The sequence below is a fragment of the Monomorium pharaonis genome, chromosome 8, assembly GCF_013373865.1.
Source record: "Monomorium pharaonis isolate MP-MQ-018 chromosome 8, ASM1337386v2, whole genome shotgun sequence".
NCBI classification, from domain to species: domain Eukaryota; kingdom Metazoa; phylum Arthropoda; class Insecta; order Hymenoptera; family Formicidae; genus Monomorium; species Monomorium pharaonis.
This window is the reverse complement of record NC_050474.1, coordinates 7860133-7874029: the sequence shown is the minus strand read 5'-3', so window position 1 is coordinate 7874029 and position 13897 is coordinate 7860133. Positions and strand designations below refer to the sequence as shown.

Sequence of the window (13897 nt, the reverse complement as noted above, 5' to 3'; positions counted from 1 at the left end):
CAATACGTTTTAAAAATATATTTTATATATTGTTGATAATAATTTTTGTATCATTTCTAAATGGTTTATGAAAATAATATAAATTATATAATCTTTAAAAAATATATTTTGAAAATAAATTTGTAAAATATTTATAAATATTTATGATAATATTTTATGCTATCTGGGTTATTTCTATCTATGTTCTAATATATTATACGGAGTTAACGCTGTCTATTTCCATCTAAATTTATCGAAGATCTGCTATAACTTGTTAGGTTCCAAAGTTCACATCGAGATAATTTTTCACAAATCATCATCAGAATGTATCCCCACTGTGACATGTATAAAGTACACGACACGTAAACGTAAGTTCTTCAAAGAGTTCGAGCGATCCTCGTGATTGTGATTAGTGCGAGAGCTACCGGCATTTATTATTTTTTTTAAAGAAAAATAGAAGACGCTCAAAAATGCTGAAGGTATGTTCATCATTGAAAAAAAAAAACGAATAAAGAAACACGATGTTTGTATTTTTATTTTTTTTTATTATAACAATATGGTAGAATTTTATGTCTCCGATTAACACTATAGTATTTTATTATGATATGTCGTATATAATAATAATAATTATTATTATTATATATATGATATTATATATTTTTAACTATGATAATGTATTTTATACTCTGTTCGAGTCAAACAAAGTGTACTGGTTTGTGTTAGGGTTATGTCATTGTGTTTTTTATGTTGAAAAATAATATCGGTCCAAAGTCATCTCATTATCAAGAGCCTTATCTAGATTTTACTTGTAATCTTATCTAGAATGTTTTTCTTTTTCTGTATTGTCACTGCTAAAAATCTAGCATATGGTAAGTATAAATTTTTAAATTGTAATAAATAACATTGAAATATTATTGAAACATGCGAAAATCTTTCTCAATTGATATATTTTTAGTATTGTATCATTAAAATTTTAACGAGAACATAATTAATGAAATTTATGAATGAAAAAATTTATGAATACTTTTTTCTCGTTTATTATAGGGCACTGTAGCTTTGGTGACTGGTGGTGCTTCCGGATTAGGCCGTGGAACTGTAGAAAGATTTGTCAAGCAAGGGGCAAAGGTGGTTATTGCTGATTTGCCTGCTTCAAAGGGTAAAACTGTAGCTGATGAATTGGGAGAAGCCAATGCGGTATTCGCACCTATGGATGTATGTATAATATGTTTAATATAGTTATTGCCTAATTATATATAATTTTAGGAGTTCTATAATTTTTAAAAAGAGATAATAATAAAAATAATATATAAAATAAAATAAAAATTTGTAACATACAAATTCAAAATTAGGATCATTTATAATTTAATATTTTAAATGTCATACAAATTAGAGAGAACATACTTTACTATCTTTAAATACAGTCTTTATTAGAGAGACAATTTTATCTCTAATAGCACAATGATTGATATATGAAATATTAAATTATGAATTATCAAATTTTAAATTGTGTTATAATTTTTTATTGTTTTTCAAATTTCATTATATGTTCTTATCTTATTTTTTTCCATTAAATATAAAGTTAACTTTCTCTCCTCAAGGTAACATCGGAAACTGATGTTCAAGCTGCTCTTGATCTTACGAAACAAAAATTTGGGAAGCTTGACGTTCTCGTCAATGCTGCTGGTATCGCAATAGCTTTTAAGACATATAACAGTAATAAAAAACTTCCTCACAAATTGGAGGATTTCGCTAGAATTCTCCATGTCAACACCACCGGTACCTTCAATGCTATTCGCCTTTCTGCTGGCTTGATGATTGAAAACACACCTAATCAAGATGGTCAAAGAGGTGTAATCGTTAACACCGCGAGTGTCGCCGCTTTTGATGGTCAAATAGGACAGGCTGCTTACTCTGCTTCAAAAGGAGCAGTCGTAGGTATTGTCATTTTTTTCTTGCTTTCAATAGGAAAAAGGCTTCCAAATACCATTTTTTTCTTATTTAACTTATTATTTAAATACTCTCTATATAGAGTGTTTCAGAATTGTTAATTGGTTCGTTGCGCAATATATATAAAAGTGATTTTACATCAAATTGGACAAAAATGCATTTTTTGTTTTTATATGCAATATAAAAGAAGATATGTATTTTTGTCAAGTTTCAATGCTACGATCGTGTCCTTCTAGATTTGGAATTTTTTAATTTTTCAAATTCCAGAGTCACGATACTTTCAGACTGTTCCAAACAATTTAAGATTGTGATTATTTGTTTTAAAACTGATTTATTACATTTTTACACGTGACATAGAATTGTCCACAATTGTATCAAGAATGTAATTTTAAACAAAGAAGGAGTTGAATATCTAAGTGAAAATGATTAACTTGCAGAGTTATTTTTTGTTAAAACTTTTTAGTTTTTTTTATTAATCAATTAAGTTTATAATTCTGTAATATTTTGTGTATAATCTTATTCTTGCTATGTTTATAGTTGCATTTATATCTATTTTATCCTGAGTTATAAACTTTTCTAAGTTATAAACTATTTTTATTTTATTTTTTATAATTTATTATGTGTAGGAATGACTTTGCCTATCGCCCGCGATCTCTCCAAGGATGGAATTCGTGTTGTAACAATTGCTCCAGGACTTTTCCAAACTCCAATGTTAATGTCACTGCCAGAAAAAGTGCGTACCTTCTTGGCAAAGAGCGTACCGTTTCCTCAAAGATTAGGAAATCCTGATGAGTATGCCATGTTGGTACAACAAATCGTTGAAAATCCATTATTGAATGGGGAGGTGATCAGATTGGATGGTGCTTTGCGAATGCAAGCTTGAATAACTAGCAGTTTTTTATACTGATAGAATTACAGTATCAGAAATTTCTCTCGAGTCTTATATGACTCCTTTTTGTATGTATATTTGTATATACATATTATATATATATATATATTTACACCCAATAAAATTTTAACTTTTGTACAAATATTAATTTTATTCTCAGAATTTCTTACTTGAATACATTTCCCTTTTTCTTTAGATTATAATTTAGAAATAATTTTTTGTTTACATATATATTTCATAAAACATGAAAGGATTATTTCATTTTATTAAATATATATATAAATATAATTATAAAACAATATAAATAACTGTAATCTGGTAAATATTTTCAAAGCATTTATAAAAATAAAATCATTTTCACATATGCAACATTCTAATTTATAACTACAAATGATTTTTAAAATTATAATTAATCTTAATTTTATTTGCCATTGTGATTCTCTTTCTTCCAATAGATCTATATCTATATTCGATTAGAAAACGTATGCATTTTTCTTGAAGTACATAATACAATTTTTTTAAAAATCAGTTCTTGGATATTAGAGATTTTTTATATATTGGACAAGGATAAAATGAAAACAGTGAGGAATAGTGAATAAATAGTCGTTTTTACATGCAACACCAGTGTAATTCCTTTGAAATGTACGCCCTTTATAGTACACAGGTATCGACAATTCTTTCTATTATCCCACTTTACTGTACATCATTTCCTACGAAAAAAAATCTTTTCCATCCCTTTTGTTAGCTTTATTAACTCAAGAGTTTAATCAACTCATTAAAGCTCAATTAATTTGCCTTAGGACAAATTAGTTCTTCTAATCTTTTATTAATCGATCAATGCAAAGAAATCTTTGGTGACCATATGTAAAGTCTGACATAAAGCCTTGGTGATCTTGTATATTAATTTTTCTATTCTTTGTGACGGACCTGATTTTAAATATTTCTTTCAACTTTAAATTATTTTTTATTCAACTGAATAGTTGACTAAATCGTTTTCTCTCCTCTCCAGGATGTTAATAAATCATTATGGTAATAGGTAGTTTCACAAATAAATCTTTCCCTTATAATTCTGATTAATTAATAAAGATATACAACGTGCATTATTTTCAAAGTTACAGTTCGAAGGTAGATCTTATTCTGGACATTTTCTCGTGCTTTCGGGCACGCGAAAATATTTCTTACGTTTATAGCCGTAATTTAGACAGTCTTTAGCACCACTTGATCCATTAACATCCATTACTTTAAGATAGTTTAGTCACAAAAATTCCAAACATCTTTATTCTCACCAGTACTCTGTCACCATAAGAACCTTATGAATTTCAGATAGAGTCTTAATGTGAGTTTATTACAGTTAGTCTTTTTTTCCTAGCACTTCAGGTGATGATCGCCAGAAGTCTAGTAGATGTCGAAAATTGTCGGTATGGCCGTCAGGCAAAGTAATTTTGCCCTTATGGGCTCCGGGGCCCAGTCAGCCCTAGGCGTTCGATTCCTTGAGCGTCTGCAATTTTTCCAATTGATCCGGCTGCAGCTCGTCCGGGATACTGGCTCTCCCTCCCACCAGCATCTTTCCCGGCATGATTTCCTCCTCTTCCATGACTTCTGTGATCTCTTCTGTCACTTCAACCACTGTTCCCCTCGACTGAGAATTTTCGTTGGTGCTGGGGCCGGAAGTAGAGTCTGCTTCGCTTCCAGAACTGCTGCTGATTGGAAATGGTGCTGAGTCTGCTGGAAGTTCATCAATTGTAGACTTTTCTTCAGCTTCTTCCTCTTTTTCATCTAAGATTACGGTTGGCTCTTCTTCCTCTTTATATTCGCTCTCGTTTGGATCCGAAGCCGCGCTTGAAGCTTCTACATCAGCTTCAGAGGCTTCTGCAATCTTTGCCGATTCTTCCGGAGTCCCCTCCGTCCCAGGGAAGGGATGTTCGATCTCTTCCATCGGAGTTGCGGCTGTGATCACGATTTGAGCCACCCCAAGACCAAAATCATCCTTTTGGTCAGTAGATTTAAGGTCTTCACCGAATTTGGGATCCTTTTCCATCTGCGAATCAAATAAGACTTTATTCTTGAAAATAATTTTTTATAACTGCATGTGTATAAATCAAATATCTCACGATAGATTTGAGAAAAAAATAATTTTATTGCAGAAATAAAATGTGATTTTAATCTTCGAAACAGATTGTATTATTAAATCATAAGAAACATTCGTAACATTAATATATTGAATTAATATATTAAATTAATATATAATTAATATATTAATTAATATATTAAAAGTTTGATAAATGATTGCATGCTTTTCGTGAGAAAAGGAAGATATACAATAAAACTAAAAGTCTAGTCTACAAACAATTTTTTACATTATACCAATTTACCTTATCACCCGATTCATCTGATATCTCCACGACTGTGCAGCAAGTTAATGTTTCATATATTAAAATGAATAATACCTGCTTTATTTCAACTATTAGCCCATTTCGAGAATTTTAATATAATTTAAAAGCTTACCTAATATACCTGGCGTTTCTTCATCACCGTCAAACTGTGAACCATATTGTTCTTTTTGGTCTCGAGACAAATTCATCATGAATCTACTATCACCATTTACCATTGATTTTTCTTCTTGCGATTCTGTAATAATGTACGTGTAATAAATAAATATATGTGTGTGGAATAATCTTTTAACTGTATGTATATGAGCAGTATATCGAAGTAATATGAATAAATACTTATATAAAAATGTTTCAAATTACATAACTAATTATAATGTCACTGCACTATAAGTCAATGAGGAAATAACAATTTGATAATTACATTAATATATAATTATATTTTTAAATAAATTATATTTTAACCAAATGTATGAAAATTAAATAAAAAAATCAATTAATTTACAATTTATTATTTAAATCTTATTATTTTAATATTTTTCTTAAATGGCTTTTATATTGGTAATTGTTCAGCGATTGGTGTAATCTTAATTACCTTCCATTTGAGCAAGCTCCTCTAGAAAAAATTCTGGTACTTCCGGTGGAGTAAAGACTGGCGGTGCGGAACTCGGTGGTGTTAAGTTCTCCTGAAATGATAATATTATATTACTCTTTGTTATAAAATTAATAAGTTGTAAGTTAATTATTTAATTTATGATTTTTATTGATATAACTTGTTAATATATTATTAATTTCATACATAATTTTAATCAAAATTTGTCATTTTACACTGATATCAATATAAACTTATATTTTTCTTAATTTTTATTAATTTTAAATTTAATTTATTAAATTAAACATTTTTTAAATGTGGAATTACGTAATTTTTTTTAATCCAACATTACTAATTTTATTTTTTTTTACAACATTTATTTACAACACTAATTTTATTTACAAATTTTTTTATGCCTATGATATTTTTTGAACCATTATTCAATTTCTTACCTGTGGGGTCAAAGGACATCCGTCCGGACCACAAGGTTCTACGACAAGAGAGGGGAAGAGGCCTTGCTGACCTCTCAGCTCACCTTCCCACCAGCCGTCGTCTACATCGTGTGGTTCTTTTTTCAAGACTTTAAGGATATCGCCCTCCAAAAAGCTTAATTCTTCGTCGCACGTGGCATCATAGTCGTAAAGCGCAATACAGAATTGCTCCGTTTCTATAACTTAATATATATATCATGTTATTTATCATTTTAAATATCTGATTAAATTTTAAATCGTGTCAAAATAAACAAAAATTATGCATGAATTGAATTTTGCGATATTTTGTAACGTACCTCCAAGATGGTTTTGTATTACGGCTTCTGGAGCGGCACTTTGCAAATTGGCATCGGGATCAACGGCATCGTGATCATCAATGGTGTAATCAACGGATGAGAAAGAAATCTGCTGGACCAGACCTGGTCCCTGCGAAGTTAGACCGGTAGTGGTCTCAGGTTCTCTTTCTACATCGAGATAATTCTGAGGAACGAAACCTTCCTCTCCTCGATAATTTCTCGCTCTTAACCATCCATCACCGTCGCCTTCACCTACCACATCTAACTGCTCGCTTTCCACGATGGAAAGTTCGTCGGGATTTTGCGCCTAAAAAATTTCTTCCATTTATATATATGTATATATATAATTATCACTTTGAAGAAGATAAGATATTTTAGATAAGTCAAAATATCTAACTTTGCGAATTTTTTGTAAAAAAAGACAAAAAGAAATAAAGAAGTCATGTTTATTTCATTGTAAAGATCATACTTTTCTCTCATTTATATATTTTTTATTCTATATTACAATAGATTAAACACTTCTCTATTTCTTTCTGTTTTTCCTCTCCCAAAAATTTGAAAAGTTAGATCCTCGTTTTGAATCATTCAGCTATGCTTCCCTAATCAAGATTATTTCTAATGTTTAAAATGCTATTAAATTTTCTACAATCAATATTCTATATTCAGTTTACAAACATATATAGTTCTTTGGAATCGCTTACTGTGTAAGAATATAGAGCAGTGCACTTGTATATGGGTTGGTTAGAAGGCATCTCTGGTGTTTCGTGCGTCATATCCTGCTCATCTTTCAATTCGTTGTCCCAATCGACCGCCGTAGGATCATCCCAACCTGCCGTTAGTTGCTCCATCCGTTGTTTTTCCTGCTCTAGCAATGCTAAAAAGAAAGGTTTTCCACATACATAAAATAAGAAGATCAAAAATGTAAAATATGTAGAGAAGTATAAGAAAGTATATCTCCTCATATTGAGGAATTGCGACAAAAAGCAAAATAACAGTAAAGAAATTAATAGCAGAAAAAAAGGTTAAGAAAGGTAGAGAAATTAATGAAAGATAGAGAAATGAAAAAGTCGAAGAGGAAAATAAGATAAAAGGAAAGGAATAAATTTAGTTCTTGATTTTGTGATTTTAATATTTATAACACTTATGTATACGAAAATTGTCTGCATACCATCAACCTCGGCACTGTCATGCCTCTGCCTCTCTTCGATTTCCTCTTCCTGTTGAGGCGCATTCTTTCCGGGCCGTTCCAAAGTCGTTAGGTCGCTTCCACCGTCGCCGTCGCTGTCATAGAATGAGTCCGATGACGGATGTTCCTAGAAAAATTGTATATAAACTTATATATAAATACTTTTGTTATGTATTAAAAATTCAAAATATTTTGTTACGATTTTTTCATATATTTTTGTTCTTTTGATTATATATACATAATATATGTTATAATTTAATAAGTGTAATCATTAAAAAAAATTCTCTTGTGTAACCATCGAATACTATTATTTAAGTTAGCTAACGTTAGAGATAAAAATTTATAACATTTAAAAAATATTAAAATTAATTTTATATAAAATTATATAAAATATATTTATATTTGTCAAAGAAAAATTTGAATCGCATATTATTTTGATAATTACCGCTGCACCAGATGCATCTGTTCTAACGGAGAGAGAACTAGCCGAACGTGGCATATCCTGAACGCTGAGTGTTTCAGCCTCTTGCAAGAATTCGTCTACGTTTACTATATAAAACACAAAATAGAATAAAATTTAGAAAATTGTTCTTAAAGCAATTGTTTTATTTTCAAAAGAGAAAATATTAACAAACCTCCACCGTGTCGAAGACATTCTATCCTCGCTTCCGCTTTGAGTTTTGCGGTCTGTTAAAAAAAGATATATAGATATGTATATGTGGCGCTTTATATAAATCGTTATAATTATTGTATAGTTAAATTGAATTTTTGGATATATCAAAATAAATAATATTTCTTTCTTGGAGAAAGAATATAAAAGTTAAATATTTTACCTCTGCTCGTCGAACAGCATGCTTTAACTCATCGATTTTAGTTTCTATATCTGGACCATTAGGATCGTTCGGATCAGTCTGAAAAAAGATAAATTAAAAAAGCTTTATAACACATAGATGTACATCGATTATAATAAAATTTTGTTACAAAAATTTGTAATATTATTATCCAGATTCCTTTAAAACAAGTTTCAATTCATAAAAAATATAGAATTTCGATGAATAAAATTCTTTAATAAAACTATTATAATCATGTCATAAATAACAGTTTTTTGGAACATTTTGATACAAACCTTGTGACCAGCCTCTTTAAGTTGATATAATATTTGTAATTTTCGGTTATTTTCACGGATACTGGCAACCTCGCGGGCAATTTTTGTCGACCAGCGACGTGCTTCTTTGCCCAATGTCGTCGCCGCCGAATGATCAGCAGTTACCCTAGATTCGTAAAAAATTTCATCTTTTCATGCTATTAAAATGTTGTTTTATATAAAATTCTTACAATGCTTTGTGTTAGCATTGATTATGACTACCAAACATTTATTTCAAAATGTCGAAAAAAAGATTTATATTTAAATAAAATGCTTCATAATATATTGAAAAATATGGTCTACAAACCTATCTACCGGATCACTATCGCAAGGCTCAAACTCGTATTGAATATGTTGCTTCAAAACGGGATAGTATAAACAGCAACATTGGATATTGTACTCTCTAGTAAGCTGTAATTCGACATTATTGCTCGTAAATTTATTTCTCGTTGTCATACAAATTTTTTTGTAAAGTAGTATCAACATGATCATGTTGATCTACTTGTATCGATATAATTAAAAAGATAAATTTTGAAACAAATAGGTAAGAAATACAAAAAATTAAAATAAATGGTAAAATAACGTTACAAATAATATTACTGTCTATTGTAATAATATCGATTTTTAGACAATACCTGCTGAGCTTGATCGCGAATCTTGCCGAAGCTATTTTGGGTGGCTAGACAAGTGAGCAGTTCCGTGCGTCCCATCAGGGTTAAATATTCTGCTACTTTGTCATAAACGCCTTGCTCCAAATACTAAACAAGCGCGAAGAAATACATAAAAATCTTTCAATTTACTGATCTCATCGCTGTTATAGAACTTACCTGCATGGTGGATTGTAAATCGACTACAAAATATCGATTCTGATGGGCATTGGCGGCGGCGAGACTCAACAGATAATCATTGCGAGCACCAGTTGATTTCTCCTCCAGAGCATCTCGCTTTGAGCTCACCTGATCATTGCAAATGAGATTATTCAAATCTCAACTTTCATTATCAAGTCAAATGTACGTGCAAAATTTATTTCTTTTACTACATTAGAGTTTAATTATAAGAAAAATATATAAAGTGTGGTATTTATCTAAATAAATTTATAATTAGATACCTATAAACTATTAGATACTTGTAAAATATAATAAATATAATAAATATAATAAAATCTTTTTAAAGCAAAGAAGAAAAGTACTACAGAATCCTAATTATTTCTTTCATTATCTTTATGTATTAAAATATTCAAAGTATTCAAAAAGTATTTGTTAAAAAAAATCATCCATATAAAGCTACAAAAAAATACGAAAGATTTACGCGATAGTATGAGCCTTAAAATATACAATAATCAATTAACTTTTATAATAAAAGATTATTTACCTTAGCACTATTTTTCTGTAAAGACGTTATCGACTGGAAGAAAGAACCCTTCTTCTTCTTCAGTCTAAAAACATTGATTGAACGTCATGAATTATTGCATTCATAGTTATATGACTAACTTATGAAGCCAATGATAATGATAGCATATAAAAAATGCAAATTGTCGAAAATTACAATTTTGTTTCTTGATAAGAACACATTTATATTAGCAATACTTTTTATTTATATTTATACGTAATCAAGTTTTCCAATGTATGTATTATTGGACATTATTGATTATAACATAAATTTAAAAAAAACTGATAAAAAGTGCTCTTTTTTATTATGAGAGACGTAATTTTCCAGATAAAAGATAAGCTTAATATACATACTTTTCTTCGATGTCTTTTGCTTTATCGCGCACATCATGTGCGCTGTGTTCCTCGTCAAAGTACAATTTCTTCGTCTTGTCGACATCCTGTACGCAAGTTTGGAGCTCTTTTTGTACTATCAGTAATTGGTCGATTGCCTAGAAACCCATTTACCGAAATTTATGGAATACATCACACATATAGCATTTGTAATATAATGTTTATATAAATAATTATATTTAGTAATTACTAATAAATATAATAATTTGTAAATATTTAATAAACACTTATTTAGAAAAAATACATATAAGGAAATTCTATAAGATGTACATTATTAATTTATAGCAAAATCTTATATCAAAACCTTTTTAGAGATTTGTAATTTATGCATCCTGAGGCTCTTGGCGTCGTCGGCGATCTGCTGCTGGAAGACCTCGACAGCGGCGAGGCGTGCGCGCGCCAACTTCTCGTTCTCCTCCAGCACGGTTCGCCATACATTCCACATGTTCCTGTAATCATTTGACCACTCGCCAGTGCGGATTGCCATTTACCTATGACCCTTCTTCTCCTTGGCAAACTTCCCCGATCGATAAACAGCCGGGAATTGAAACCAGTACAATTCCGTAGAGGTCAAATTCCCGTGCTTATCGTACGCGAAAATTACTTTCGCATTAAGTCTCATCGTCTGTTTTATTCACCCTTTGTTTACATGATTACGTATGAAAAAATTAGTATATCAATCATCAAAAGATGATAAATAAAGGCAGTTTATAAAATTAATTTAGTCTTGTTAGAAAATTACAAATGCACTATAATGATAATCTACAGCATAACAGAGATTTTCCTTAACATATATGTATATATCATAGAAAAAGAAATAAAAGCTATGTAAAAATTTTTGTTTCATATGTATTAATTACCATTTCTCTTCTGCTCCATCGACTTTGAGATCTGGTATGTTCGGTATCTTCTTATTTAAATATGCAGATGATATTTTGAGTAGCGCCTGGAAAATGTTATGTCCATATTAAATATATACTATAATTTTATCAAAAATAAGTAAGCATAAAGAAAGTTTCAAAATAATTCCTTACCTCAGAATAGGATTTTTCAATGGCAGATTTTTTTATCGTAAAATTACTGAAAGAAATAAAAATTAATACTTATTTAATTGTCAAAACTATTTAAAAAATTTCAAACTTAAATAGAACAATTTTAAAATAATAATTATAACTACAATATATATTATAAACTTTTTAAAGTATAAAATTATTCCCAAATTGTAAATTCTTTTTAAAGAATAGGTAAAAAGTTGCTATGTCCAAATATTGTTGTTTAATAGTTTAATTTATATAATAACTCACCGTATGTCTTCCAGAAGATCACATTCGTGCTGATTCTTTGCCTGTAATTTTGCCGCCTGCTCTGTGTGCACATTCTTCAGAAATTTCGCATAGTTTCCCTTACAATCAAAAAATTAAATAAATATAAATTTAAGCACTTTACTATTTCATTTTTTATAATTACAAGAAATTTTTAATTATGCAAAAGTGCGATTTACTTCAATTTTTTAGTATTATTTCAAATTAGTCGAATTTCTGTTTCTCTCACTGTTTCTGTCCTTTTCTCATTTCTTACTCAAAGTGCAAATTAAAAATCAATGATAATCAATGCCATACAACAGTTTTAATATCACATATGAAATCGTATTTATAATTGTTTCTTTGTGAGGCATTTTTCACTACGCGCGCGCGCGCGCATATGTGTGTGTGTGTGTGTGTGTATAAATAAGAAATTCTCCTCCGAGAGGTACGAACACCGCCCAATAACATAAAACAAAACTGCAAAGTGTTGTTAAAATTAATCGTGTTTTTAAGATGTAGTAATAATAAATATAAAAATTAATTTTTATACATATAAGAAATTAAAGAATTCTTATTAAAAAAATTAAACAAGTCCGATTTTAGAAAAATTTTATGGTGTCATTCTCTATCAGTAGTGTTATATCGTGAACAATTTTGTAAAAATCAAATAGAAAACTAGAAATATAAATATAAAAATAGGTAATAAATATAAATTTTCTACATGAATGAAACAAATTCAGGTTTTTTATTATGCTGTTCCTTCCCAACAAATCCTCAAATTATTAATCAAAGTTTAAACTTTCTTATATTTATTACATGTCTGAAAAAAAATTACCACATTTATATAATGAACAGTTTAAAGATCAGAAGTTTTTTGTTTCCTAAAAATGTAATTTTTTGGCTTTTGGTTTTTATTGAAAACCTTCAAGTGTAAATATTAAAAATAATAATTATCTGTAAATATATAAAAATTAAATGTAAATCTATAAATTACTTATAAACTAGCACTTTATAATAATTAGTAATCTTTATATTACACACACACACGTTCAGTAGTATGTCATCTAGAAATGCACATTGCCGAAATCGATAAACGTATTCTTTTGAAGTTATTCTATTCTATCACCATTTTTTTAATTTTCATATAATTTCGTACATTCTGTGTCTACACTTATTTGTAAGATAATATCAAAAATAGATTGCTTGCAAAATTTCAAAACGAGGGTATTAACAGCTAGTGCGTTGGACAGATCTGTCGTGAAATTACTTTACATTTTATATTATTGTATTACTTTTTGGATTCTTGGTCTCACATTATTTATTATTAATAAAAATATATTAGCGTAAAAAAATTGTATATATTATTATCACACATTTTATATAAAAATAAAAAAGTCAACAAATTATTAAACTTTATTTTTCCATGTAGATTTGACATAAGAAAAACAATCTTTACATTTGACACCCGATGTATAAAGTCGATTTTCTTGCAACTATAAGGCAAGACGATTCTTGTGTTTCAGACACATACACCTTGCTTGACGTAAAGACGTCTTTCCCCTACCTACAGCATGGAAAGTCGATTCTACAAGATTACAACACCCCATTGGCTCGCGGGGGCGTTTTTTTGAGTACACGACTTCTTCTTACTTTTCTCGGTGGTGGTTGCATGCTGAAGCGAGTTTTTCCCGCAGCGCCGGGGGTAGAGGAGGAGGAGGGGCAGAGTTTTGCTCTTGCTTGCCCTCGCTCACTCGCGGCTCACCCTCTATGCGCACACACCCCACGCACCCACGTCGTGCACCACTCGCGCGCCCGTACGCTACTGATCTCCTGCCCTCCTAAGTGAGGCGGCCGCCGCCGCCGCCGGGGGTAGTGCGTCCCTTATTGATCGTCCGACCCCC

At 30.0% G+C, this 13897-nt stretch overlaps 2 protein-coding genes across 3 annotated transcripts; one reads left to right on the top strand and one right to left on the bottom strand.

Moving 5' to 3' along the window:
- Window positions 1-300: 300 nt before the first annotated feature.
- On the top strand, window positions 301-3430 carry LOC105840130 (3-hydroxyacyl-CoA dehydrogenase type-2). The gene is made up of 4 exons (XM_012686924.3): window positions 301-458; window positions 1024-1191; window positions 1578-1914; window positions 2553-3430. Exons 1-4 carry the CDS (start codon window positions 450-452, stop codon window positions 2807-2809), a joined length of 771 nt encoding a protein of 256 aa, XP_012542378.1. The 5' UTR covers window positions 301-449; the 3' UTR covers window positions 2810-3430.
- LOC105840124 (protein nervous wreck) lies at window positions 3422-13834 on the bottom strand. Of its 2 annotated transcripts, none has more exons than XM_012686911.3 (22): window positions 13647-13834; window positions 11997-12094; window positions 11727-11772; window positions 11553-11638; window positions 10997-11141; window positions 10654-10790; window positions 10283-10346; window positions 9739-9867; window positions 9547-9669; window positions 9219-9322; window positions 8894-9038; window positions 8601-8678; window positions 8403-8454; window positions 8213-8316; window positions 7750-7894; window positions 7283-7455; window positions 6582-6888; window positions 6247-6467; window positions 5798-5888; window positions 5321-5443; window positions 5188-5219; window positions 3422-4853 (listed from the first exon to the last, which is right to left on the bottom strand). In XM_012686911.3, the coding sequence occupies exons 1-22, from the start codon at window positions 13665-13667 to the stop codon at window positions 4290-4292; spliced, it is 2988 nt and encodes a 995-aa protein (XP_012542365.1). In that variant the 5' UTR covers window positions 13668-13834; the 3' UTR covers window positions 3422-4289. The 2 variants fall into 2 exon arrangements, with proteins under 2 accessions (XP_012542365.1, XP_028045682.1); XM_028189881.2 differs by having other exon boundaries at window positions 6247-6461.
- Between the last annotated feature and the right edge of the window lie 63 nt (window positions 13835-13897).